The 27,911-nt window shown below is 43.4% G+C and overlaps 1 protein-coding gene across 1 annotated transcript in view; it reads right to left on the minus strand.

The window, feature by feature from the left end:
* Positions 1-11,757: 11,757 nt before the first annotated feature.
* LOC138267950 (tetraspanin-3-like) overlaps positions 11,758-27,911 on the minus strand; it is a 56,663-nt gene continuing 40,509 nt past the window's right edge. The window contains exons 6-7 of the mRNA XM_069217232.1: positions 16,202-16,285; positions 11,758-12,425 (exon numbers count right to left, since the gene is read on the minus strand). Of these exons, the coding sequence (XP_069073333.1) occupies positions 12,339-12,425; positions 16,202-16,285 (171 nt within the window). The 3' untranslated portion in view covers positions 11,758-12,338. The remainder of the gene's footprint in view (positions 12,426-16,201; positions 16,286-27,911) is intronic.

Consider the following 27,911-nt stretch of genomic DNA (forward strand, 5'->3'; position numbering starts at 1 on the left):
ATGCTATTCCTTACTTTGAAATAGCACATACAGAGCCAACTTCCTACACTGAACCATTGAGAAAAGTATTGAGAAAAGGGGAAAAAATTTCAGTGGCAAGATGAACAGGTGCAAGCATTTTCTATGCTCAAAGAGCTCATAGTGAAGGTTCCTGCCCTTCAACCTTTCAGCGAAGATGCACCGTCCATCATTACTGTGGATGCGAGTGGAGTTGGCTTAGGTGCTGTTTTGAGTCAAATGGTGAATGGTATGGAGCACACCATTGCAATTGCGTCTAGACGTCTTTCTGAGGCAAATTACAGCACAATAGAGAGGGAGGCATTGGCTTGCGTGTGGGGTGGTAACCATTTTTCAACATATGTGTGGGGTAGAGAATTTACTGTGGTCATGGACTATAAACTATTGGTTTATTTGTGGAATGACAAAGTTTTTAATAAAAAACAGTCCAAGGTTGACCAGGTTGTTAGCTAAGTTATATGAATTCAACATGAAAATGAAGCACATTTCCGGTGGGAGTAATGACAGGGCTGATTTTCTTTCTAGGTGTCCGGTTTGCATTCCTAGTGATACAAAACAAATTGAAGATGAAGAGGTTGTAGTGGGCATGATTGATGGTGTGGTTGTTTCGGGAGGAATCATTTCTAGACAGGATGGAGGCAGTGGACAAGGACAACTCTCTTTTGCTTCTTAAAAAGTATATTTGTGAAGGTTGGCCTGGAGGAAATGGTGTTCCTGAAGTTATGAGATCATTTGGTAAAGTCAAAGAGGAGTTGAATGTGGAGGACAACCTTGTTACGAGAGGGGAGCGTTTGATACCTCCTAGTAGCTTAAGGTACAAATTAATTAAACTGGCTCACAAAGGACATGTGGGGATAACTGGCACAAGAAAACGGTTGTGATTGTATTATTGGTGGCCGGGTATGGACTCGGAGGTGGAGATGGCAGTCAATAATTGTTATGAGTGCAAAGGGGCAGACAAAAGTCTGCATACAAGGGAGGTGCCATTGTGTCCAGTACCTTTTTCTGATAAACCTTGGCAAAAACTAGGATTAGATTTTATTGGTTCAATAGGGGGAGTGAATGGAGGCAAGAGGTATGTGTTGGTTGCAGTTGCATATCATTCCAAATGGATTTCGTACACATTTTTAAGAGAACCTAATACTATCAGTGTAATTGGATTTTTGAAAGAGATTTTTCGTCGGGAAGGAATTCCTAAATATTTGGTCACGGACAACGGCGTACAATTTGTTTTGCATCAGATGAGGGAATTTTTGAAAGGTCTTAGTATTAAGCATCTTACTACTGCTTTATATAGTCCGCAAGGTAACGGTCTTGTGGAGAGGGTAAATAGAATATTCAAGGAAACTATTCAATTAGCTATTCGTGTGGGGAAGAGTGTGCAGGATTCGGTTGCAGAAAGAATTTGGTGCTATCACAATACTCCTCATTCGTCTACAGGAGTAGCTCCTTTTGTTTTGTTAAAAGGTAGATACTCTTGCAATGAACTATCTCCTGAGTGGGTGGTGGAGGAAACCATGAAGGGAAGGATCATTCCTGATATTAAACAGGTGAAAGAGAGAGTGGAGAAACTGCAAGATAGAAGTAAATCGAGATATGATAATTTAAAAAGAGTGTGGGATATGCAGTTTGGTGTGGGTGACAAAGTCAGAGTGAAGAGGCCTCATGGTAAAAGAAGTGGTGAGTCGAGTTATTATCCTGTTACTAAGGTCATCAGAGTATCAAAGCATTCTGTCATGGTGGAAAATGGTAAGTGGTGGAATAAGAGGAACGTGGTGAAGGTTCGTCATGAGAAAGAGGTGGTTCATGAGGTTCAATCTCTAAGTATTCTTGTCGGAGGTGAATTTACTGGTGGGGGTATTGTTGGTAATGGTCAGGAAGTGGGTTCTAGCTAAACTATGCAGAGAAACTGTGTGGTACATGAAGGTGGAAACTACAGTATGGGAGGTGTGAGTAATCAGGAGGAGGGCTCTGGTGAAAACATACAGGGAAGCAATGTGCAACATGGATACAACAGTGGGAATTCAAGCATTAGATGTGAAAGCATTCCGGGTGGAAATCTGGAGACAAACGTTAAAAGGCCCAAAAGGAATGTTGTTAGACCTAAACATTTAAATCAATATGTATTGTATTAATGCAGATGTATTTTGTTTAAAATTGGGGTATTTGTAGATCAATGTCTGTTGTTGTATTTGTTAAGGGGGAAGATGTGTTATGTTCATGATTGTATGTTATCTGTAGCAGGGCGCCTTTATGGAAGGTTCCCTGCGCTGAATTCTGGCGTGCTCAGCGGCATTCCAGAGGAGACAGTTGACGGCTGGATTTCCCTCTGGAGGGCTGCTGAGGACGTCGGTGTTGATACGGAAAATAAAAACACTGAAATAAAAGAATAATTCTTGTTCTACTGGTCTTCTTCCTGCACCGGATTCAACAATTTCATATGACATGACTAAGTTTCGATGATGTTTGACCTCCAATAGGATCAAGATACTCGTCAGGGCCCAGGAAGGGCTGAAAGAGCATATTGGGAATGGGGAATTCCATTCCGCATTTTTTTGTTGCAAATTGTTTTCCTATCGATTTGGATTTTTTCTACAATGGTGTCTTTTTTACATCAATTTTTTCTGATATGTCCATAGATTCAGGAGTTACCAATATGCTGTGAATTGAAGGTGGCTCGCGTGATCCTAATTTTGTTCTTTCCCCTTTCCTCTATCACAAAAGAATATATTCAGTAAAGAATTAGTACACAAAAATAGATATTGGACACCATTTCAGAGTCAGGTTCCAGAATCAGCTAATATAAACTTGGAAGTCTTTATGGCTCCTCTCTGGATTATCTGAAAAGATGAACTCTCACAATGTATGGTTGAGTGTATACATAGCGTCCTGTGTGCCAGGCAGTCACTCTGATTAATTGTCACAGGGTGTGATAGATTTTTATTATGTGAGAGAAGTCTTGTGTAGAAGCTAATTTTCTTACATATTTTCTCCGGATATCGTTTTTCCAGGGAAACTCAAAAGCACTAGTTTCTGCTAAAAATGGAGGTGCCGTTTTCTCACAGGTAAACGTTAGTTAAATTATGTTAATGGAAATTAGGTTTCGTCAACAGTTCTAAGAATCAATTACTACTACCATTTTTCATACTGACCTCCCCTCACAAACAACACCCTCCCCTTCTAACTGGCAGGCCTCAATAACATTCCTCTTATGTTGGGACTCATCATGGTCATTATCTTTCCTTGCTGACCTTGCCAGAAGTTTAATTTTCTGATACATCTTGCATCACAGGGGCTCTCAATTTCCTTAGCAAGCTACACTGATGTAGTCCCTATCTAGAAAGCTCAGCACCCAGAGCTTTTAAAATTCCTCATCTTTTATTGCCCATATATATGGCTGCTTCTCACAGTTTTTCTCATGAATGTAAAACTGGACAGATGTTGGTTAAGGAAAATGTCACTTACCCAGTGTACATCTGTTCGTGGCATTAGTCGCTGCAGATTCACATGCTGTGCACAGTCCGCCGTCTGGTGTTGGGCTCGGAGTGTTACAAGTTGTTTTTCTTCGAAGAAGTCTTTTCGAGTCACGAGACTGAGGGACTCCTCCCACTTCGGTTCCATTGCGCATGGGCGTCGACTCCATCTTAGATTGTTTTTCCCCGCAGAGGGTGAGGTAGGAGTTGTGTATGCTAATAATAGTGCCCATGCAATGGAATAAATACGTATGTACAAAATGAAGGTTTAATGTGATATATTTACAAATGTACAAATGTTCAAGATCTACTTCTAAACGGCTACAGGCTCCCGGGGAGGAGGGTGGGCGCATGTGAATCTGCAGCGACTAATGCCACGAACAGATGTACACTGGGTAAGTGACATTTTCCGTTTGGTGGCATGTGTAGCTGCAGATACACATGCTGTGCATAGACTAGTAAGCAGTTATCTCCCCAAAAGCGGTGGTTCAGCCTGTAGGAGTGGAAGTAGTTTGAAATAAAGTTCTTAGTACGGCTTGACCTACTGTGGCCTGTTGTGCAGATAACACATCTACACAGTAGTGTTTAGTAAATGTATGAGGCGTAGACCATGTTGCTGCCTTACATATTTCGTTCATTGGAATATTTCCTAGAAAGGCCATAGTAGCACCTTTCTTTCTGGTTGAGTGTGCCTTTGGTGTAATAGGCAGTTCTCTCTTTGCTTTAAGATAGCAGGTTTGGATGCATCTTACTATCCATCTGGCAATACCTTGTTTTGAAATTGGATTTCCTGTATGAGGTTTTTGGAAGGCAATAAATAGTTGTTTTGTCTTCCTAATTTATTTTGTCCTGTCAATGTAGTACATTAGTGCTCTCTTGATGTCTAATGTATGTAGTGCTCTTTCAGCTATTGAATCTGGCTGTGGGAAGAACACTGGTAATTCCACTGTTTGGTTTAAGTGGAACGGTGAGATAACCTTTGGTAAGAATTTTGAATTTGTTCTTAGAACAACCTTATTTTTGTGTATTTGAATAAATGGTTCTTGTATGGTAAACGCCTGTATTTCACTTACTCTTCTTAGAGATGTAATGGCAATGAGAAATGCAACTTTCCACGTTAAGTATTGCATTTCACAAGAATGCATGGGTTCGAAAGGTGGACCCATGAGCCTTGTTAAGACAATGTTGAGGTTCCATGAAGGAACAGGTGGTGTCCTTGGTGGTATAATTCTCTTTAGGCCCTCCATAAACGCTTTAATGACAGGTATTCTAAATAGGGAAGTTGAATGAGTAATCTGCAGGTAAGAAGATATTGCTGCGAGATGTATTTTTATGGAAGAGAAAGCTAGATTTGATTTTTGTAAATGTAGTAAATATCCTACTACATCTTTTGGAGATGCATGCAATGGTTGAACTTGATTATTATGGCAGTAACAAACAAATCTTTTCCATTTACTTGCATAGCAGTGTCTAGTGGATGGTCTTCTAGCTTATTTTATGACCTCCATACACTCTTGTGTGAGGTTTAAGTGTCCAAATTCTAGGATTTCAGGAGCCAAATTGCTAGATTCAGCGATGCTGGGTTTGGATGCCTGATCTGTTGTTTGTGTTGTGTTAACAGATCTGGCCTGTTGGGTAGTTTGACATGAGGTACTACTGACAGGTCTAGTAGTGTCGTATACCAAGGTTGTCTTGCCCATGTTGGTGCTATGAGTATGAGTTTGTTTTGACTCAATCCATTTACTAGATATGGAAGGAGAGGGAGAGGGGGAAAAGCGTACGCAAATATCCCTGACCAATTCATCCATAGAGCATTGCCTTGAGATTGCCGGTGTGGGTACCTGGATGCGAAGTTTTGGCATTTTGCGTTTTCTTTTGTTGCAAATAGATCTATTTGAGGTGTTCCCCAAATTTGGAAGTAAGTGTTCAGGATTTGGGGGTGAATTTCCCATTCGTGGACCTGTTGGTGATCCCGAGAGAGATTGTCTGCTAGCTGGTTCTGGATCCCTGGAATAAACTGTGCTATTAGGCGAATGTGGTTGTGAATTGCCCAATGCCATATTTTTTGTGTTAGGAGACACAACTGTGTTGAGTGTGATCCCCCCTGTTTGTTTAAATAATACATTGTCGTCATGTTGTCTGTTTTGACAAGAATGTATTTGTGGGTTATCATTAGTTGGAATGCTTTCCACGCTAGAAATACTGCTAACAATTCTAGGTGATTTATATGAAACTTTCTTTGATGTACATCCCATTGTCCTTGGATGCTGTGTTGATTGAGGTGTGCTCCCCACCCTGTCATGGAAGCATCTGTTGTTATCACGTATTGTGGCACTGGGTCTTGGAAAGGCCGCCCTTTGTTTAAATTTGTACTGTTCCACCATAGAAGCGAGATGTATGTTTGGCGGTCTATCAACACCAGATCTAGAAGTTGACCCTGTGCATGTGACCATTGTGATGCTATGCACTGTTGTAAGGGCCGCATGTGCAATCTTGCGTTTGGGACAATGGCTATGCATGAGGACATCATGCCTAGGAGTTTTAATACCATCTTTGCATGTATCTTTTGTGTTGGCTACATAGCTTGTATCACCTTGTGAAAATTTTGAACCCTTTGTGGACTTGGAGTGGCTATCCCTTTTGTTGTGTTGATTGTCGCTCCTAAGTATTGCTGTGTTTGACACGGCAAAAGGTGTGACTTTGCATAGTTGATGGAGAAACCCAGTTTGTAAAGGGTTTGTATAACATAATCTGTGTGGTGTGAACACTTTGTTAGCAAGTTGGTCTTGATTAACCAATCGTCTAGGTACGGGAACACGTGTATTTGCTGCCTCCTGATATGTGCAGCTACTACTGCTAGACATTTTGTAAAGACTCTTGGTGCTGTTGTTATTCCGAATGGCAACACTTTGAATTGGTAATGTATTCCTTTGAATACGAACCTTAGGTATTTCCTGTGCGAGGGATGTATCGGTATATGGAAATACGCGTCTTTTAGATCTAACGTTGTCATGTAGTCTTGCTGTTTCAGTAGTGGTATTACGTCTTGTAACGTGACCATGTGAAAGTGGTCTGATTTGATGTAGGTGTTTAGTGTTCTGAGATCTAATATTGGTCTCAGACTTTTGTCCTTTTTCGGTATTAGAAAGTACAGTGAGTAAACTCCTGTGTTCTTTTGTGGACTTGGTACTAATTCTATTGCGTCTTTTTGCAGTAATGCTTGAACTTCTAGTCCTAGAAGGTCTATATGCTGTTTTGACATATTGTGTGTTTTCGGTGGGACATTTGGAGGGAGTTGGAGAAATTCTATGCAATAACCATGTTGGATAATTGCTAAGACCCAAGTGTCTGTTGTTATTTCCTCCCATGATTTGTGGAACTGGCTTAGTCTTCCCCCCACTGGTGTTGTGTGAAGGGGTTGTGTGACCTGTGAGTCACTGTTTATTTTGAGGGGTTTTGGGACCTTGAGATTTTCCCCGGTTTCTTGGGAATTGGCCCCCTCTGTATTGGCCCCGAAAGCCTCCCCTTTGATATTGTCCCTGGTAGGTAGGTGGTCTTGTTTGTGAGGTGCTGGCTTCTGTGGCTTGACCTCGAAACCCTCCTCTGAAAGTTGTTTTGCGAAATGTGCCAAATGTGCCTCTGCCCTGCGGGGAATAGAGTGCGCCCATGGCTTTGGCTGTGTCAGTGTCCTCCTTTAATTTTTCAATTGCAGTGTCCACTTCCGGGCCAAACAATTGCTGTTCATTGAACGGCATATTGAGCACTGCCTGTTGTATCTCAGGTTTGAAGCCAGATGTGCACAGCCATGCGTGCCTCCTTATTGTCACAGCAGTATTTATTGTTCTTGCAGCTGTATCTGCTGCATCCATAGAAGAACGTATTTGGTTGTTGGAGATATTTTGCCCCTCTTCAACCACTTGTTTGGCTCGTTTCTGGAATTCTTTGGGGAGGTGCTCGATGAGATGCTGCATCTCGTCCCAATGGGCCCTGTCCTATCGCGCTAGGAGTGCTTGCGAGTTGGCGATGCGCCACTGATTTGCAGCTTGTGCTGCAACCCTTTTCCCAGCTGCATCAAACTTGCGGCTCTCCTTGTCCGGAGGTGGTGCGTCGCCTGATGTATGCGAGTTGGCTCTTTTACGAGCTGCTCCTATGACTACTGAATCTGGTGTCAGTTGTGATGTAATAAAAGCAGGGTCTGTGGGCGGTGCCTTGTATTTTTTCTCCACCCTTGGAGTTATTGCTCTGCTTTTAACAGGCTCCTTAAACATCTGTTTAGCGTGCCTTAGCATTCCCGGGAGCATGGGAAGGCTTTGATAATGGCTATGGGTGGAGGACAGGGTGTTAAAGAGGAAGTCATCCTCAATAGGCTCCGAATGTAGCGATACATTATGAAATTCGGCTGCCCTAGCTACCACCTGTGCATATGCTGTACTGTCCTCAGGTGGTGAGGGTTTAGTTGGGTACGACTCTGGACTATTGTGCGATACTGGAGCGTCATAGAGGTCCCATGCTTCCTGATCATCTTGGCTCATGGTGGTAAGAGCTGGTGATTGTGGTGGAGTCTGTGCCGGTGATACATGAGTTGACTGTGGTGGAGAGGGTGGTGGAGTTACCCTCTTTACCACCTTTGCTTGTGGTGGCTTGTCTTGTTGCTGGAAGTCAAGTTTCCTTTTCCTTCTGATTGGGGGAAGAGTGCTGATTTTCCCTGTACCCCTTTGGATAAAGATCCGCTTTTGCGTGTGATCTACATCTGTTGTTTGTAATTCCTCCTCAAATGTGTCTTTTTAGTTGGGAGGACAGTGATTGTTCCTCTGAGTAGGAACTGGTTTTTGGTTCGGTTGCCGGGTGTTTTGGCACTGAAACCGTGTCTTTAGTTGTTTTCGGCTCCGACGAGATCTTTCTCTTTTTCAGTGTCTTCGCCTCTCGGTGCCGACCATCTTCGGTGCCGCTATCTCTGTGCCGAGCAGCTTCGGTGCCACTGTCTCTGTGCCGAGCAGCTTCGGTGCCGCTATCTCGGTGTCGACCCTTTTCTGCACCACTCTCTCGGTCCCGAGATTGCTGCGTGCCTGTGTCTCGACCTGAGTCGGACGACTTCGGCACCAGTTCGCCCTTTTTCGGTGCCGATGGACGGTCACCTACTTTATGGGTTAAGCCATGGCCTGTTGGCAGTGGCGTCCCCTGGGCTTTGTCTGATTTTTCGTGTGATCTTTGTTTCGACGTCTTACTCACGGTTGGTTGCTCTTCGACATCTAATTCTTCGGAATCCGACTCGTGGATGGAGAAAGTTTCTTCTTCTTCCTCCTCCTCCTCGAACCTTTGTTGTCCTGTCGGCGTGGACGCCATCTGCAACCTCCTGGCTCTTCGGTCTCGGAGCGTTTTTCTCGACCGAAACGCGCGACAGGCCTCACACGTTTCCTCCTTGTGCTCGGGGGACAGGCACAAGTTACAGAACAAATGTTGGTCTGTATAAGGATATTTACTGTGGCATTTAGGACAGAATCGGAACGGGGTCCGTTCCATCAGTCTCGATGTTGCACGCGGTCGGGCCGACCAGGCCCCGACGGGGGAATCGAAAATACCCCTAAGGGCTACCGGAGCTCTTTAAGGTTCAGTGTCGATTTGCCCTAACTATCCCGATACCGAACGAAACAATACCGACGAATTTTCCCGAGATTCTGACTAACTTTCCGACCCGAAACACGGAGCGAAAAGGAACACGTCCGAACCCGATGGCGGAAAAAAACCAATCTAAGATGGAGTCGACGCCCATGCGCAATGGAACCGAAGTGGGAGGAGTCCCTCGGTCTTGTGACTCGAAAAGACTTCTTCAAAGAAAAACAACTTGTAACACTCCGAGCACAACACCAGACGGCGGACTGTGCACAGCATGTGTATCTGCAGCTACACATGCCACTGAACATATATATATATACAGGGAGTGCAGAATTATTAGGCAAGTAGTATTTTTGAGGATTAATTTTATTATTGAACAACAACCATGTTCTCAATGAAACCAAAAAACTCATTAATATCAAAGCTGAATATTTTTGGAAGTAGTTTGTAGTTTGTTTTTAGTTTTAGCTATGTTAGGGGGATATCTGTGTGTGCAGGTGACTATTACTGTGCATAATTATTAGGCAACTTAACAAAAAAAAATATATACCCATTTCAATTATTTATTATTACCAGTGAAACCAATATAACATCTCAACATTCACAAATATACATTTCTGACATTCAAAAACAAAACAAAAACAAATCAGTGACCAACATAGCCACCTTTCTTTGCAAGGACACTCAAAAGCCTGCCATCCATGGATTCTGTCAGTGTTTTGATCTGTTCACCATCAACATTGCGTGCAGCAGCAACCACAGCCTCCCAGACACTGTTCAGAGAGGTGTACTGTTTTCCCTCCTTGTAAATCTCACATTTGATGATGGACCACAGGTTCTCAATGGGGTTCAGATCAGGTGAACAAGGAGGCCATGTCATTAGATTTCCTTCTTTTATACCCTTTCTTGCCAGCCACGCTGTGGAGTACTTGGACGCGTGTGATGGAGCATTGTCCTGCATGAAAATCATGTTTTTCTTGAAGGATGCAGACTTCTTCCTGTACCACTGCTTGAAGAAGGTGTCTTCCAGGAACTGGCAGTAGGACTGGGAGTTGAGCTTGACTCCATCCTCAACCCGAAAAGGCCCCACAAGCTCATCTTTGATGATACCAGCCCAAACCAGTACTCCACCTCCACCTTGCTGGCGTCTGAGTCGGACTGGAGCTCTCTGCCCTTTACCAATCCAGCCACGGGCCCATCCATCTGGCCCATCAAGACTCACTCTCATTTCATCAGTCCATAAAACCTTAGACAAATCAGTCTTGAGATATTTCTTGGCCCAGTCTTGACGTTTCAGCTTGTGTGTCTTGTTCAGTGGTGGTCGTCTTTCAGCCTTTCTTACCTTGGCCATGTCTCTGAGTATTGCACACCTTGTGCTTTTGGGCACTCCAGTGATGTTGCAGCTCTGAAATATGGCCAAACTGGTGGCAAGTGGCATCGTGGCAGCTGCACGCTTGACTTTTCTCAGTTCATGGGCAGTTATTTTGCGCCTTGGTTTTTCCACACGCTTCTTGCGACCCTGTTGACTATTTTGAATGAAACGCTTGATTGTTCGATGATCACGCTTCAGAAGCTTTGCAATTTTAAGAGTGCTGCATCACTCTGCAAGATATCTCACTATTTTTGACTTTTCTGAGCCTGTCAAGTCCTTCTTTTGACCCATTTTGCCAAAGGAAAGGAAGTTGCCTAATAATTATGCACACCTGATATAGGGTGTTGATGTCATTAGACCACACCCCTTCTCATTACAGAGATGCACATCACCTAATATGCTTAATTGGTAGTAGGCTTTCGAGCCTATACAGCTTGGAGTAAGACAACATGCATAAAGAGGATGATGTGGTCAAAATACTCATTTGCCTAATAATTCTGCACTCCCTGTATATATATATATATATATATATATATATATATAAAAAAAATATAACCAAAAAAAAAAAAAAAAAACACAACAAAAAAAAAATAACAAAAAACAAAACAAAAGAAGAGGTAGGTGAAAGTCTCAAGTTCATCAGGAAACCGTACATGAAGAAACTATGAACAGCCAGTAGAAAAATAGTAGTAGTTGAAGATTACAGGAAGGCCACAGGATAAAATCTTCTCCCATCCATAATTATCATGGGACAACTGGGAGACACGCTTAAGGCTGGGGAGGGAGAAAAGTGAGGTGGTGTAGCAGGGACCTTGTCTGCATACAACAGACAAGTTGTGGTGGTCCACGGTGGTCAGACCGCCATGGAAAGGCTGGCCGTGAGGGGAGTTGTAATCAGCCAGGTGATGCAGAGTTCAGCGCCACCCTGGCCGAGAACAACTCTGACTGCCATCAGGAACCATGTTCCTGGTGGGAACAGCGGTCCCCTGGCAGGTCCGCCCACTGGGATCGTAACTGAGTGGTCGAACTGCCTGGAGTGCAGCAGTCCGACCGTCAACACAAGTGTGGCGATCCTCAGACCGCAATACTCATAATGAGGCCCTTAGACACTTTTTAAGAGAAGGCAGCTGATAAACTAGACACTGGAGAGCGTGGAAAAAAGAAAACAAGCATATTCACAGTGCAGGTTAGATATTTCACCTTAACTAACAAAGTATTCTTTAAAAACAATTACAGAGAACTGCACAATACACAAAATAAGTAATAGAGAACACGCAGTAGTTTAAGAATTGATTGCCAGTTATTCCATTCAGGGAATTTTATTTCCAGGAGCTAATCACCCAGCATTCCTTTTGATACTCCTGTCATCAACCAAGCACCACCATGAATATTTAACTTCTTTGATATTGTTTATATACATTTTGTGAAAGAGGTTTCAGAGGCTTATTTGACATTAAATTAGTAAAAGGGGGAAAAAAAAAAAAAAATCACATCTAAAAAACCTTAGATAAAGCAACGCAAGACAAACAAAATAAATGCATATAGTCTAACGAAAAAGTTTGTTCATTAATAAAAAAAATAATAATTGGAGTACACAGCTTTAAAATAGAACTGAAACCTAAGTGCATCATTTTGCTAATTGTTTCTTCACTAACTGAGTCCAGTCCTTCTTTGACATGATCAGAAAGCGGAGGATTGTCCAAACAGCCTTGAAAATCTCAAAGCAAGGTAGAAATAAATTGGTCCTCTGTAATTCAGGTTTGAAGAGCAAGTGTAATAATAGTCTTAGACACTAGTGGAATGTTGTAATCTTTTCAGACTAGTGGATCCAAATATATCTTCGATTCAGTTTTGTCCCACATTTAAGCAAACGTTTCAGAGTCGAGGATTCTATAGTCTTGAAATGACTGTCTTCCCATCAGTACACAATCGATCAACGCTGCCAGAATCTAAAAAAAATATAAAATAAAAATCCTGTAAGAAGGAAACCTATACATACTGAACAATAAACACGATACCAGATTTCATACATGCATAAACATTATTAAGGGACTTTAAAAATACAAAACACACTTATAGCTGATCAAGCACTTTTTTTCAAAAGGACTTTAAAAATGACACTCCACATTACCTGCATCATCAGAGAGCAGAAGACAGACCAGTCTTCATGTTTATTTTGTTACTCTCCCAAACCTCTTTTGTCACCCTTCCTTTTTTCACAACTACCTTTGTCTTAAAACTATATCCTCAACAGTTTCTTTGCCTCAAAGATTCCATTGTCCAAACTTATTTTTTTTAAATTGACCACAATGGCTTATTAAAATTGTCTAACAAGGGTTACTGTGTTTTAACAATATAGTTTTCAGAAAATTATCTTTAATTACTTATGTGTACATTTTAGAGACTAAAGAGCATTTTGCGTTAATCTTTCCATTTCAATCTGATATCACTGCTTAGCTTTTGGTACCATAAGCAGGGTTGCGAAATAGCTGCTTAACAATTTTTTACTTAAAACTATTTTGTTTTTTACTAGTTTGTTATTTAAAAGAAAAATCATTGACAGAGTGTGAGCAAGAGAATGGTGTCAACTTCCACACAGCCCCATTCAGCTTAATATAAAAATTCAACTAGACTACGAAAATACTTTTGAAAAAACGTGGGTGGTAGGGCATTTTTCATTTTTTCCACTACAACAAAGACTTTCAAATTAAGTAATGTAGAGTAAAAATTAAATAATAACCAAACAAAATTAGTAAACTGGAATATAAATATGCATTTTTATCAATATAAAGACAGACTGGAATAATACAATACAGGTATGATGAAATCTACTGACTTGCCTGACAGCAACATACAAGACACTACCTTGTGTGGATGAGTGTGTGTGCACACCGAATGGTTATCGTGTCAGATGATTAGCTAAGAATCATGATGTGTTATTTAGAATATTGATTGCAGTTTGGCTATTCCTGAGGGAGAGAACCAAGTTGTGATTTGGAGAAAGTGAAGCCACCAAGACATGAAAGATATTAGTGTTGTTTATTTATTTTTTATATATTGCCCAGAGCCATTCTAATGTTATTTCATCTGGGAAGGTTGCTCAACTCCGTGGCCAGAGATGCAGAGAGGAATCATTTTGTCCTTGCAATACTTCCTATTAGAAACAAACTCTGCAATTGAATAGAAAGTGGCAGGACTCATGTTGCTGCCAGTATGCTGAAGAGAACTGCAGACTAGTAGGGTAGATGCATAAGGTGTCACTGATGGCCCCAGGAATAAAGATACAAAAGTTAATATGAGACATTAACAGTATGTGACGAGCAATAGTTCACACCGCATTTCAATGTCTTGATTCAGGATAATTTGCCTCATGGGATATCAGGTGCAAACATTTTTAACGAACCTCCTGGAAGAAAAACTACACTTAATGAGGGTATCCTGAAATGTGGGCAGCTTGGCTATAAATAGTTTGTCCTAGTCACTGTAGGAGGCATTAACAAATTCAGCACAGTGCTCAAAATACTCTTGCTCATGTAATCGATTGTGTAACAACTCATTTACACTACACACTGCACGAATTCTTAAGTACCTCTCAATTGACACACACGGTAGCACGAAAAGAGTAGTCACACTACGTTTGATCATTCTTAGTGTGAGAAAACTGGGCTGATTGCAGAAGCCCCTTAACTTCTTGCCCCCATTTTTTCACTTTTTGCTGGTGTTTTCCAGACTCTGATGGTGCCCTGGGTACTGCTAATTAGTCCCATGGCCTCTGCTCTAATTAAAATGAGGCTAATCATAATTGGCTATGTCACGCTACCTATAAGTCCCTAGTATATGGTAGCGGCATGTAGGTTTGGGGACCCCAGCATAGGTAGTGACCCCACAGGTGCACTGCGGAGGTGCCCAGGGTCATTTTAAAGGCAAGTTTGCTTTTAAATTAAAGTTACATGCAATTTCGACTTTGGAAGTAAAAGTATTTTCATAGTCTTAGAACTACCTTATTTTTACATATGTCACCCCTAAGGTGTGTCCTACTTGCCCCGAGGGTTGGATGCAGTGTAACTAGAAGCAGGGACCTTATAAAATACGGTTTATAAGCCCTGGTGAGATAAAGTAGCCACATAGTGCCTCCCCGGCCCTGGCCCCAACCCCCCCTGCTCTCCACCTCCCCACTCCCCCCAGGGCACTCTGCATGCGACAGCATTACCACCGACTAAATTATGAGCTGGAAAACAAGGCTACCGCACCGTTCCCATTGGGCTGACTTTGGGGACCTTGGTTCCGACCAGTCAGCCCAGTGGAAAGTTGTAATAGGGACGGTGGGGAGACAGTCGCCTCACTAAGGGTCTGGCGGTTAAGTTTTCAAACTGCCAAACTCGTAATCAGAACCCAAGTTCTTGATGGCTTCATTTTTGGTCTGGCAAAACCCAGGCCGTTTTGATTTCACTAAAATTATTTGTATAATGCAGCTACTCCTAAGACGTTTTAGCCAGTGTTCCTCATCCACTCGTCATTCGTGTAATTCACATTTTTTTCCCTTCCTCCCCTTGAAGTATACATCAAGGAGCAGTTGGCCAGCCCACTTCATCCATTGGTGAACTTCACTTTCAGTGACAATTGTGCTCACTTTACAAGAGGTACATCCTCACAAAGTAGTTCCCTTCAGTCCCAGGGACTATTAAAGCAAGATGTACTTTTGGATCCAAAAATACTTTTGCTTTTAGCCTGTCACCTTTCCAACAATATAATTTTCCAAACAAACTTGACAAAACAAAAAAGCATTGACAAAGCCAGACAAGTATTTACAAATGCTTGATTACAGTATTGTACAGAAAACCGCCAACGATCACCGTCCCTCTTCTAGTTTGTGTCTTGCTTTTAATTTCCTGGATCTTCAACAACCAACTGAGTTCATTAGGTGGTCCTACCAAACACCGGTATAGGTAGTTAGTCAGAGAATGCGGAAAGGGAACTTTGGCATCTTCAATTGCTCCATTACTTGAAATTAATAGTTTATTGTATGTTCCAATGTAGTACAAGGATTCTTCGCAGACCTACTCAGACACCTCACTAACATTTTAGGTGTGTAATTCTTTGTACTGCTTCTCTTACTATTTCAATTTTGTCTATTAGCATGAACTGATCGTTTATAGACATACATAATTGTGAGATCTATATTCAATATATAGTGCAGTAAAGGAAATTTGAATGTATATGCAATTGTTCCCTCGAGTCAAGTGTTTATTTAGGAAGAAGACTTTGGTCATCATAACACAGACATTTATCCTTCTAATGCGCCAAGTGTTGGTGGCCGACTTACTTATGTAGGGATAGTTTCCAAAGAGAAAATAGCTTGGAGAGTGACTGGATACAGTGTGCTAAACATAAATTGTCTAAAATATAAAATTAAACAGAAAGATATCCTTAAAAAAACAAACAAAAAAAAAAAAAAAACAATTGAGGGGTCAGAGCAATGCTTATTATTCCAACTAAGTTAAACGGAATTGTAAAGGATGATGTGGTTGAAAACTGCAGTAAGTGAGAAAAAAAATGCAGAGGTTGGAGTGGGTTTGAGTTTTATAAGGGAACAACCTACAAACACATGCACAATAAACTAAAAATCTCCCAAGATAGATCATTTGCAGTTTAAAGTGTTAGAAATATCAGCCAAGAGTCAGAAACCGTGATATGCAGCAACCGCAATTACGCCTTCTATTCATACCTCCACCGCAATTGCCCCAACGGAGCCCCAGTAGATGTATTTCAGGAAGCGCTGCAGTTTTTGGTGAAGTGTCCCTTGACAACCCTGCCGAGAAGAAAGGGTGGGGAAAAAAAAGTGATTTCTCCATAAATGGCTGTGCTTGGACACACTCATTTGTGTACAATATAAAAATGTAAGACATAAATCTGGATCTCATTCATATTTCCTGTGCCTGATGCAAATATTATAAACATAACAGAAGTTACATACCCAAATATTAGAATTGACCCGGGCACTCTTATTCAGGACCCAAAGCTTCTAGATCGTAGAGAACATTACAAGAAATATAACACAATCAGAGTTTCTAGCTGGATAATTGGCGCAGTTAAAGCATTTGTGCAAAAAACCAAGATGTGATTCAGAACTGGCAAGCACACGTCTTAACATGGTCTTTGATGGCTATCCCACCCAAGACCAAGTCGCCCCAGTGTACAAGTGTATTGAAATTGTGACTGCACTGTGGGGCATTGCTTTAGATTGCGACAACAGCTACGTTAATTGTTTGGTCTGGCTTTGTCTAAGTGGCACCAAAGGTACAGTAGACTGTAGCATCTCTTGCAGCACTAAGGGGGCCATTGCAAGTCTGGAGGTCCAAGGACTGCCAGACTCACGGTGACTGTCAGAACGCCACACTCCAGGCAGTCCGACAGCCACATTACAACATGGTTCTGACAAGCTAACGGTGGTCGGGTTTGTCGATAGACACGGTGGTGCCGAGCTCACCATCGCCATGCTGATTACAACCCCACTTACTGCCAGCCTTTCCATGATGGGGACCATGCCATGGAAAGGCTGGCAGTAGGGCAGTGCTGGGGGAAGAGAGGGTGCCCCTGCACTGCCCATGCCATGGGGACAGTGCGCATTTTGAGGTGCTAGACAGCTACAGTATTGGCCTCGGCTCCAATAAGGGAGAAAGAGCTAATACCGTAGCACTGTTCCCAACGGTCAGCCTGGCGGGATGTTGTAGTACAGTGTTCCCACAGTAAGCCCCGCAGGAACACTGTAACATGACGGGGTGAGAGGACACCCCCGGCATGACAGTGGCATCCTCCCTGTAGCTTTGGCGGTCCTGTGGTGGGACCAACAAAGTCGTAATGAGGCAATAAGTTTCTCATGGCTTAAACTCAAACAAGTGTATAACCAATCACAAAGTAAAGTACCTGGGATAAGTACCGCAGCTAGAACAGTGGTTTCCAAGAAAAATTAATTTAAAAACAAATCAAAAACAAGATCAATGTCCAAACAATTTATCTTATAAACAATGCAATATGATTTAACCTGGTTACTGTGATGAAAGAATAGCCAGTTAATAAAAAGTGCTTATTAAGCAAGTGATGTGAGAAAATTATGTAACTGGATGAAAGGTTTTGGTTGTACAACATTCAATTAATCCTCTCCCACAATGCAAAATACATTGAGACCTCAGTAGCCTGTCAGATCTACTTTAGCAGCAAGGTAAGTTTTCTTGTAAGAGTAATCAGAGATGCTTCACTTAGAACTCCAACTTCACCTGAATGTGAATAGTTGACAAATGCAGAGTTTACTTTACTTAAAAGTGTGTCTGTAGTTTGTTAAAGATAAGGCTGCAGAATAATTTTTGGGAAAAAAAATCCACGATAACTTGAATTTGTAGTTGAACTCTAACCATTGTATTTCATGCATATTTTTGTTACTTGACAGAGGGTTTGCCAATAGGTGCACATTTTATTATGGCTTGTACAACATTTAATAGTAGGAGTTGTGAGGTTTCATGCCTATAATTTTTCTCAGATGCAGAAGTAACCTATCAAGCCCTGACTTTAGGTCTCTCCTACCTTTAGTGGTCTGGTTTCAAATAATGACTTATGGCCTATCCCAAAAACATACAGTATGCTTGGAGCCCACCCACTTCCACTGGTTGGCATAGTTACTCTTTTTTCTTGCTTCTTCTACAAAGCCTTAACTTCCCTTTCTTATGTTTGCTCCTCCCATGGAGCAAACCATCTCTACAATGATTTTGATTGACTGATACATAACCCTTCACTGCTCACATTTAGGAAAATATATTTTCTTCCTCATAAAGCACTCTTTGAGAGTTCATGTGCCTCCAGCTCTCTTCCTTGTGTGCTGCTCCCACCAGCAAATTCCCACCATACCCAACATTGCATTACTAATATGCTGCTTTCTCCTCCATTATCCTTTCTTCACCAACCTAAATTATTATTATTTTTTTTAAACAAATAATGGTCCTTGAATATTTTGAACATGTTTTGGAGGGACCCACAGTTCCCACCTGCTGCCAGGCTGCTGTGCTTGCTGAAATTATTATTTTTATTCACTGCACCAAGCAAAAACTAAGGAGGAGGGAAGGAAACAAAAAAAAAAAAAAAAAAAAAAAAAGAAGGAGTCCCGCTTCATTTATTAGAGGTGTATGTCGCGAACGTGTGGTGTTGCAAGGGCACAAACATGCAACTCACACATGCTCGCACTACTGAATAACCCAGTGCCAGTATCCTTGTGACGCATAGTCTATTCACATAACATGACGCATTTTTTCTTTTCTGCTGATTTTGCTTCTTACCAGTGCTGTACAGCATCACCAAAACACATTGGCAAAGTTAGTAGGTTCCAAAAGCAAGACCTATTGCCTTTGCCAAAGCTCGTTTAATATGAAATCTGGAATTTGTAGCCCAGTTTACCCTTTTATACAATGAGGACTATAAGTTCCGTAATAGAGTGAACAACCTGGATGAGAAACTCGCAAATTAACCTAGGAAACTTGAGTGGTGCTGTCTGAATAATATTTAGATGTGTGGCACCACTGGTACAAGGTAAACTCCTAAAATGTTTTAGTCTACTATTTTGTGGTTTAACATGGAGGATGATGAACTCAGAATCTGAAAGAAAAAAAAAGAGAGATCTTTACATAAAGTATGTCTGATTTATTTAGTATGATTGAAACCAGGAGTCTAATTAGGGATCCTGTTGTGTGTTTTTTTAACATTTCTGTGTGTATTCATCCATATTTATTTTTTTGGCCATCTGATCAGTATTTATCCATATTATTTTGTGGTTTGTGAATACCTGTAGTAAAAAAATTAAAATAAAAAACATTTCCACATTTATTTAACCAATAAACATGCACTTACACAGGGGCAAGTAAGATAGAAGGCTAAATGTGGCCCTTTGAGTTCCAATCTCAGCTCGGCAGTTATCCTGCATCATCCTGCTGTCGCACTCCGATCCACCCGACAAAGTGGCTCCCGCAGACTCCCGCCACCTATCAGGGCTATAAAAATCCTGGTTGCAGTGCGGAAGACAATCGGAGGGTGAGGCGGTAAAGGTCGCCATTGCAGAGCGGAGGGCCCAGTAGGCCTGGTGAGGAGGAGGAGCTGGACCTCTTTAGCTGCAGTGCCGCCAGGGGCTCTGCGTTCGGTGTCCGCGGTGTAGGGCCAGTGGCCCCAGGGGAGTCTCGTGGTGAATGGGCTGGCACTGGGAGATTTGCACCTGGCATTTCCTTGGCAGCACCAGCAATTGTTGAGTGTGGCCTGAAGAGTGCAGGTCCCGCCCACGTGGGGTGGTCCCCGCCTGGTGCGAGGAGAGGATTGATGCAGGAGAGGCCACCCCCATCCCTCAATGTCTGGACTGAATAAATGAACAAGGGGCCTCTTTTTTTTTTTTTTTTACATTCACTGCTGGGACTGGAGATCTGCACACGGGCCCTGCCTCGTGTGTGCAGTTGTGGATTCTATCCTGCATTGAGGCTCCCCAGGTCAGAGGACCGATCTGCCCTATTCATGGGACATTGGTCCAGGACCTGAGGCGATTAAATTGCCCAGTTGGAGGGGTGGGTTACTACCTATCTATTAGACTCTTCTACTGTATGATGACAACCTAGTGATGCTTGCTGTGGTCCTGGGTCACAGACTGGTGCTGTTCTACAATGTGTGCATATTGTGCTGGCGGCCCCTCTCCCATTCACTGCTGGGCTTTCCTGATCGTGTGAGGGGCACCTGCCACGAGTGGTGGTCATTGCTCGGACTAGAGGGGCCCTCACTTTCTTGACCGCTTCATCTATGCTCTGTGGTTTGGCCATGCGGGTCCTGGGGCCTGTGGGGCGACTCACACTTAAGTGTTACTGGGCCACATGTACGTAGCCTTTTGCACGTTGCAAACAGCGAATCGGGCTGTTTGCGGCATGCAAAATGCACTTCCCCATGTACCAACCCATTTTTGCGATTTGGTAAACTGTTTACCGAATCGCAAAAAGGGATTGCGACTTGCAATTAGGAAGGGGTGTTCCCTTCCTAATTGTGACTCGCCGTCCCATGTAGGATTGTTTTGGGACCGTGAATGCGGTTGCAAAACAATCGCAGTTAGCACCAGTGTCACACTGGTGCTATCCCATTCAATAACGCATGGGACCCCTTTCCCTTTGTGAATGTCAAAGAAAACATTTTTTCAGAGTGTAAGGAAATGCCTCCTTGGCATGGTTGCCCCCTGACTTTTTGCCTTTGCTGATGCTATGTTTACAATTGAAAGTGTGCTGAGGCCTGCTAACCAGGCCCCAGCACCAGTGTTCTTTCCCTAACCTGTACTTTTGTATCCACAATTGGCAGACCCTGGCATCCAGATAAGTCCCTTGTAACTGGTACTTCTAGTACCAAGGGCCCTGATGCCAAGGAAGGTCTCTAAGGGCTGCAGCATGTCTTATGCCACCCTGGAGACCTCTCACTCAGCACAGACACACTGCTTGCCAGCTTGTGTGTGCTAGTGAGGACAAAACGAGTAAGTCGACATGGCACTCCCCTCAGGGTGCCATGCCAGCCTCTCACTGCCTATGCAGTATAGGTAAGACACCCCTCTAGCAGGCCTTACAGCCCTAAGGCAGGGTGCACTATACCATAGGTGAGGGTACCAGTGCATGAGCATGGTACCCCTACAGTGTCTAAACAAAACCTTAGACATTGTAAGTGCAGGGTAGCCATAAGAGTATATGGTCTGGGAGTCTGTCAAACACGAACTCCACAGCACCATAATGGCTACACTGAAAACTGGGAAGTTTGGTATCAAACTTCTCAGCACAATAAATGCACACTGATGCCAGTGTACATTTTATTGTAAAATACACCACAGAGGGCACCTTAGAGGTGCCCCCTAAAACTTAACCGACTATCTGTGTAGGCTGACTAGTTTTAGCAGCCTGCCACAAACCGAGACATGTTGCTGGCCCCATGGGGAGAGTGCCTTTGTCACTCTGAGGCCAGTAACAAAGCCTGCACTGGGTGGAGATGCTAACACCTCTCCCAGGCAGGAATTGTCACACCTGGCGGTGAGCCTCAAAGGCTCACCTCCTTTGTGCCAACCCAGCAGGACACTCCAGCTAGTGGAGTTGCCCGCCCCCTCCGGCCAGGCCCCACTTTTGGCGGCAAGGCCGGAGAAAATAATGAGAATAACAAGGAGGAGTCACTGGCCAGTCAGGACAGCCCCTAAGGTGTCCTGAGCTGAGGTGACTCTAACTTTTAGAAATCCTCCATCTTGCAGATGGAGGATTCCCCCAATAGGGTTAGGATTGTGACCCCCTCCCCTTGGGAGGAGGCACAAAGAGGGTGTACCCACCCTCAGGGCTAGTAGCCATTGGCTACTAACCCCCCAGACCTAAACACGCCCTTAAACTTAGTATTTAAGGGCTACCCTGAACCCTAGAAAATTAGATTCCTGCAACAAGAAGAAGGACTGCCCAGCTGAAAACCCCTGCAGCGGAAGACCAGAAGACGACAACTGCCTTGGCTCCAGAAACTCACCGGCCTGTCTCCTGCCTTCCAAAGATCCTGCTCCAGCGACGCCTTCCGAAGGGACCAGCGACCTCGACATCCTCTGAGGACTGCCCCTGCTTCGAAAAGACAAGAAACTCCCGAGGACAGCGGACCTGCTCCAAGAAAAGCTGCAACTTGGTTTCCAGCAGCTTTAAAGAACCCTGCAAGCTCCCCGCAAGAAGCGTGAGACTTGCAACACTGCACCCGGCGACCCCGACTCGGCTGGTGGAGATCCGACGCCTCAGGAGGGACCCCAGGACTACTCTGATACTGTGAGTACCGAAACCTGTCCCCCCTGAGCCCCCACAGCACCGCCTGCAGAGGGAATCCCGAGGCTTCCCCTGACCGCGACTCCTTGAACCTAAAGTCCCGACGCCTGGGAGAGACCCTGCATCCGCAGCCCCCAGGACCCGAAGGACCGGACTTTCACCGGAGAAGTGACCCCCAGGAGTCCCTCTCCCTTACCCAAGTGGAGGTTTCCCCGAGGAATCCCCCCCTTGCCTGCCTGCAGCGCTGAAGAGATCCCGAGATCTCTCATAGACTAACATTGCGAACCCGACGCTTGTTTCTACACTGCACCCGGCCGCCCCCGCGCCGCTGAGGGTGAAATTTCTGTGTGGGCTTGTGTCCCCCCCGGTGCCCTACAAAACCCCCCTGGTCTGCCCTCCGAAGACGCGGGTACTTACCTGCAAGCAGACCGGAACCGGGGCACCCCCTTCTCTCCATTCTAGCCTATGTGTTTTGGGCACCACTTTGAACTCTGCACTTGACCGGCCCTGAGCTGCTGGTGTGGTGACTTTGGGGTTGCTCTGAACCCCCCAACGGTGGGCTACCTTGGACCAAGAACTGAACCCTGTAAGTGTCCTACTTACCTGGTAAAACTAACAAAAACTTACCTCCCCCAGGAACTGTGAAAATTGCACTGTGTCCACTTTTAAAACAGCTATTTGTCAATAACTTGAAAAGTATACATGCAATTTTGATGATTTGTAAGTTCCTAAAGTACTTACCTGCAATACCTTTCGAATGAGATATTACATGTAGAATTTGAACCTGTGGTTCTTAAAATAAACTAAGAAAAGATATTTTTCTATATAAAAACCTATTGGCTGGATTTGTCTCTGAGTGTGTGTACCTCATTTATTGTCTATGTGTATGTACAACAAATGCTTAACACTACTCCTTGGATAAGCCTACTGCTCGACCACACTACCACAAAATAGAGCATTAGTATTATCTATTTTTACCACTATTTTACCTCTAAGGGGAACCCTTGGACTCTGTGCATGCTATTCCTTACTTTGAAATAGCACATACAGAGCCAACTTCCTACACAGAGCAGGCAGTGAAATTAAACAAAAACGTTTCATTTTTTTGGATTGTGAAATGCATCTCGTTTTCCTTTAAGGAAAAACTGGCTGCATTTAAAAAAAAAACGGCTTTATTTAAAAGCAGTCACAGACATGGTAGTTCGCTGTCTCCAACAGGCCACCATCCCTGTGAGGGCCACCATTCCCAAGGGGGGGTCGCAAATTGCAACCTACCTCATGAATAATCATGAGGTGGGCACTTGCGACCCCCTTGCAAATCGCTAATAGGGTCATTGACACTATACAACAGAAGGTTTTGGAACTCGCAATTTGCGAGTCGCAAAACCAAATGTTGGTACCTGTGGCCCACTATTCCTTGATGTACTGTAAAGGTGGACTAACCCTCCCGAGGTTCTATGCACTACGGCGCTGCTATGGTGAAGGGTAAGGGCCATAAGCTGCAGGAAGCAAACATAATTGTTAACTATACACAAGCACTGCCGCACCCCCTGCATATGTCATGGGGCTCTCTAATAGTGACCATTTGGCTGCAACAGGGGGTGGTGTGGTGCCCGTTTCCCCCCCCCCCCCCCCCCATGTCTGACCTTATGACAGCAATTCAGAGCTCCAAGGCTGTGGTGGTCCGCAAGATTGATGCGTCACCATGAGGTCAATCTGCTCTGTGCAAGCCTACGCAAGGTATCGGAGGGACTAGCGCAGACTGAAAAAAAAATGTGGAGACCTTGCAGCAAGAGATGTGCGTCCTCCGTTCCACAGTGGTTGATATCCAGAAAGTGACGGTGCATCTGGACGACTGAGTGGACCCTTCAGAACAACCTCCTTTTTGTGGGGTGCCCTGAAAGGGTGGAGGGGCCTTCCATGAAATTATTCCTGGAGGAACGGATCACTACTTCTCTTATGCCCAAGAAATTGTCTAAATGCTTCACAATTGAGAGGGCCCACTGGGCATTGGTGCCCACCACCCAAACCAGGAACCCACCAAACCCCCCCCCTCCATCTGCATATAGACCAATATGGTTATTGAATGTTAAATTGCTGAGTGGTGCCCTAGCCTCCCATCTTCTTCCTCATATTTCCTCCGTGGTACACTCAGACCAATCTGGGTTTATTTCTAAATGCAGTACCCTACACAACGTGTGACGATTGGCCCACATCTATCACGCCACACAGTCTGACCCGGAGGAAATGGCCCTAGTCTTTTTTGATACAGCACAAGCTTTTGATTCCCTACATTGGCAATATCTATGGCAGGTGTTGAACAAATTCAAATTCAGGGCCAGTTTATATACGTTAGGTTCAACTCCTCTACATGGACCCAGGTGCTTGGGTGGAAACTGGAGCGGCAGTGTTGTTTTTTTTTTTACTCTCTGTAGGTGGGGGCACGGCAAGAGTGTCCCCTCTCACTATTACTTTTTTTGTGCTGGCTATGGAACCGCTGGCAGAGAACCTTCATCTAGCATTGTGGGGGAAGTACCCTCTTTTTGGCATGCTTACCCCCACATTTTACCTTCCGTCAGTGTGCTTTGACTATTTTCACTGGGATTCTGCTAACCAGGACCCCAGTGTTTGGGAGCTCTCCCTCTATATTTGCTCGCTTAGGACTTGGCACACCCAACAATTGGCCCACTGGTGCCCCATGGAAGTCCCTAGTATGTGGTACTTAGGTACCCAGGGCTTGGAGCACCAGAGGTTCTCCATGGGTTGCAGCATGTATTGTGCCACCCATTGGAGCCCATTATAGTGAAATGTGTGTTTTTGACCACTGACTGTGTGGCCTCACTTTGCACCTGGATTAGCTGTCTAGTGTTCACCAGTTGCAGATTACATTTTGTGTTCAGTTTAGCTGCCTATTGACTTTACTGTAGCGATATACTCTGAAAGCTTAAATGTGTTAGTATTATTCCACATCGTAAACTGTGCTTATTTTTGTATTCTTTCTCACCAAGGGCTTTTGTTGATAAGAATGTACTCAGACGGCAGGGAACGGATTTGTTTTGATTTAGCATCTTGGGACTGTGGCCAAATCCCAAAGTGTTATTTTCAAAGCAGACCTAAAGTAGCCAGCATGTTTTGAATTGCTAAATGAGGGTTTTTTTCCCCAGAAAGCCCTTCTCCGGTTCTTTAAGATATAAAAAGATGGCCCTGCTCAGTAGCAGTGGAATTTCCGAGACCTCGGTCAGGATTAGACATCAAATGCCTAACACCTGTCCCGTGGTGGTGGAGATCTTTCTCGCAGTTGAACGGGGTCATCTCCTTGCTGGCATGAGAAAGATGAAGCATCTGACAGACTCTACAGTGATTAATTTTTACTTAATTATTTGCTTTGCATAGAATAATCACAACTACATATATTTACTGTGTACATTGCAGTTGAGAATCACTTTGGTATATTTTCCTTTCATTGCTGTGACTATTTTTAAATGTGTGCTTTTAACCAGGTAACCTACTTTTTTTTAGGAACCTCGTAGTGAAATAATAAATGTATTTTTTGAACTGAGAAGTGCATTCCAGAGATTTTTGTCAGCTCGGTCATTAGTGAAAGCAAAACATTTTAGTGTAGATCGGACAGTCTAAAAGAGAGGTTGAGAGTGCAGAATATAACAGTGTAAATATGTTTTTGTTCAGATAATTAAAGGAAGCACTGTAAACCATGTTTGAAAATGCATGTGAAATTGAAATGCCTTTTGATGTTTTGGCAAAAGTGTTTTGTTTATTAGGACTTTCTAAGTTTTGGGATGGGTGCTTGGATAAAACAAACGTATTAAATGTTTTTTCATGTTTAGAAAAGGTGCTTTTTGAACAGAATGCTATCCCTTTTGTTCTTGACAGGAGGGTTTGGATACTTTTGTCTGCTAACAGAAAAATGCATGAGAGATGTAAACAGTTAGAATATGAAAATAAGAAATTAAAAGAGCAAGTTAGTCAGAACAAATTAAAGTTGAAATCCTACAAGCTGTTACAGGAGAATTTGACCTTTCACATTCCAGTAATGAGGAGGTTAAAAAAGGTGGGGGCCAGTGTGAGCTGCATGAGCAGAACGTATTTCGCATGCAGAGTAGCCCACGGTTTTTGGCAGGAGTTGAAATGCATTCTTTAAAAGATTACAATGAGCAAGAAGTTGATGATGTCACTAGTATATTCAGACCACGTTTGCAGAGTATGATGTGTACAATTAATTCTGATAAGACACCGGTACTGTTGCAAAATGTGCAGTTTCTAGGAATCCAAAACATAGAGAGATGTTGTTACAGGTAAAACAATATTTTGGAGTTTGCTACCTTTCGCTTTAAGCAAGAGACACAGAGTTTCATGAAATTGTTTGATTTTTGGAAACAGCATGACCCTCATCAGAGTGAAATCTTAACCCTTTGGTACAAAGTAACTAGGAAAAAAACATGAGTTTGAATGGAGTGAACAACAGCTGTGCGCTTTTGATTTGGCAAATGAAATAATTCAGACTTTAGACTTGTGGCCAGTGCAAGAGGGAAACATTGAGTTACATGTAACTGTTCAGGGACAATATGCAAATTGGAGTATGTGGCAGAAACCGGGGACGACAAGGGCGCCCCTAGGATTTTGGATTAGAAAATGACCTGACTTTGGGGAGCGCTATACTCCTTTTGAAAAACAGCTTTCGGTCTGTTATTGGGCTCTAGGGGATACTAAGCAAATAACACTAGGTCATAATGTAATTCGGAGACCTGAAATACCAATTATGCAGTGTGTGATGAGTTCACCTAAATCTTACCGTATAGGACATGCATAAGAGGCTAGTACCATACACTGGATCTGGTACGTATAAGATAGTGCTCGGGTAGGACCGGCATGCACTGCAGCCCTACATGAACAGGTGTCACAAGCCCCTTTACAGGATGAGGAGAGAGTGCAGGCAGTAGCACAGATAAAAGAGTCACCAGTGAAATGGAGTGAACCATTTGAATTCTTGTCCCCTGAGGATAGGAAGCATGTTTGCTTTACTAATAGTTCATTCAAATACGTGGGTACCAAAAGACATTGGAAAGCAGTGTCATACAATCCAGTTACTGAAAAGTTGCTGACCACTACAGGAGAAGGAAAAAGTAGCCAATATGCAGAGTTGTACACTGTGTGTCAGGCCCTAAAGCAAGAGCTGCCTGGGACTTGTCATTTTTACATGGATTCTTGGTCCACTGCCTATGGATTAGCTATTTGGCTGCCCACATGGCATGCACATAACCGGTTCATTCACTCAAAGGAGGTGTGGAGCAAAGAGTTGGGGCAGGAAATTTGGGAAATGTTAGAATAAAGTAAAGTTATAGATGCTCATTGACTCACTAGAACACTAGTTCAATTCCCTTGCAGGCGACACAGACAAAAGTTCAGAGGCAGAAGTGTCAACCCAGAATTCTGACTTGGTGGGGATGGGTTATTGGGCACACCTGAAATGTGGACACCTGGGAGAAAAAGCCACTTACAGGTGGGGCAGAGATTAGAGGGATGCACATTGCCCTAGATTTGATAAAAACTATGATTTTGCAATGTCCTATTTGTCAGCACACACAACAG

Source organism: Pleurodeles waltl, chromosome 12 (genome assembly GCF_031143425.1).
Source record: "Pleurodeles waltl isolate 20211129_DDA chromosome 12, aPleWal1.hap1.20221129, whole genome shotgun sequence".
Lineage (NCBI taxonomy): Eukaryota > Metazoa > Chordata > Amphibia > Caudata > Salamandridae > Pleurodeles > Pleurodeles waltl.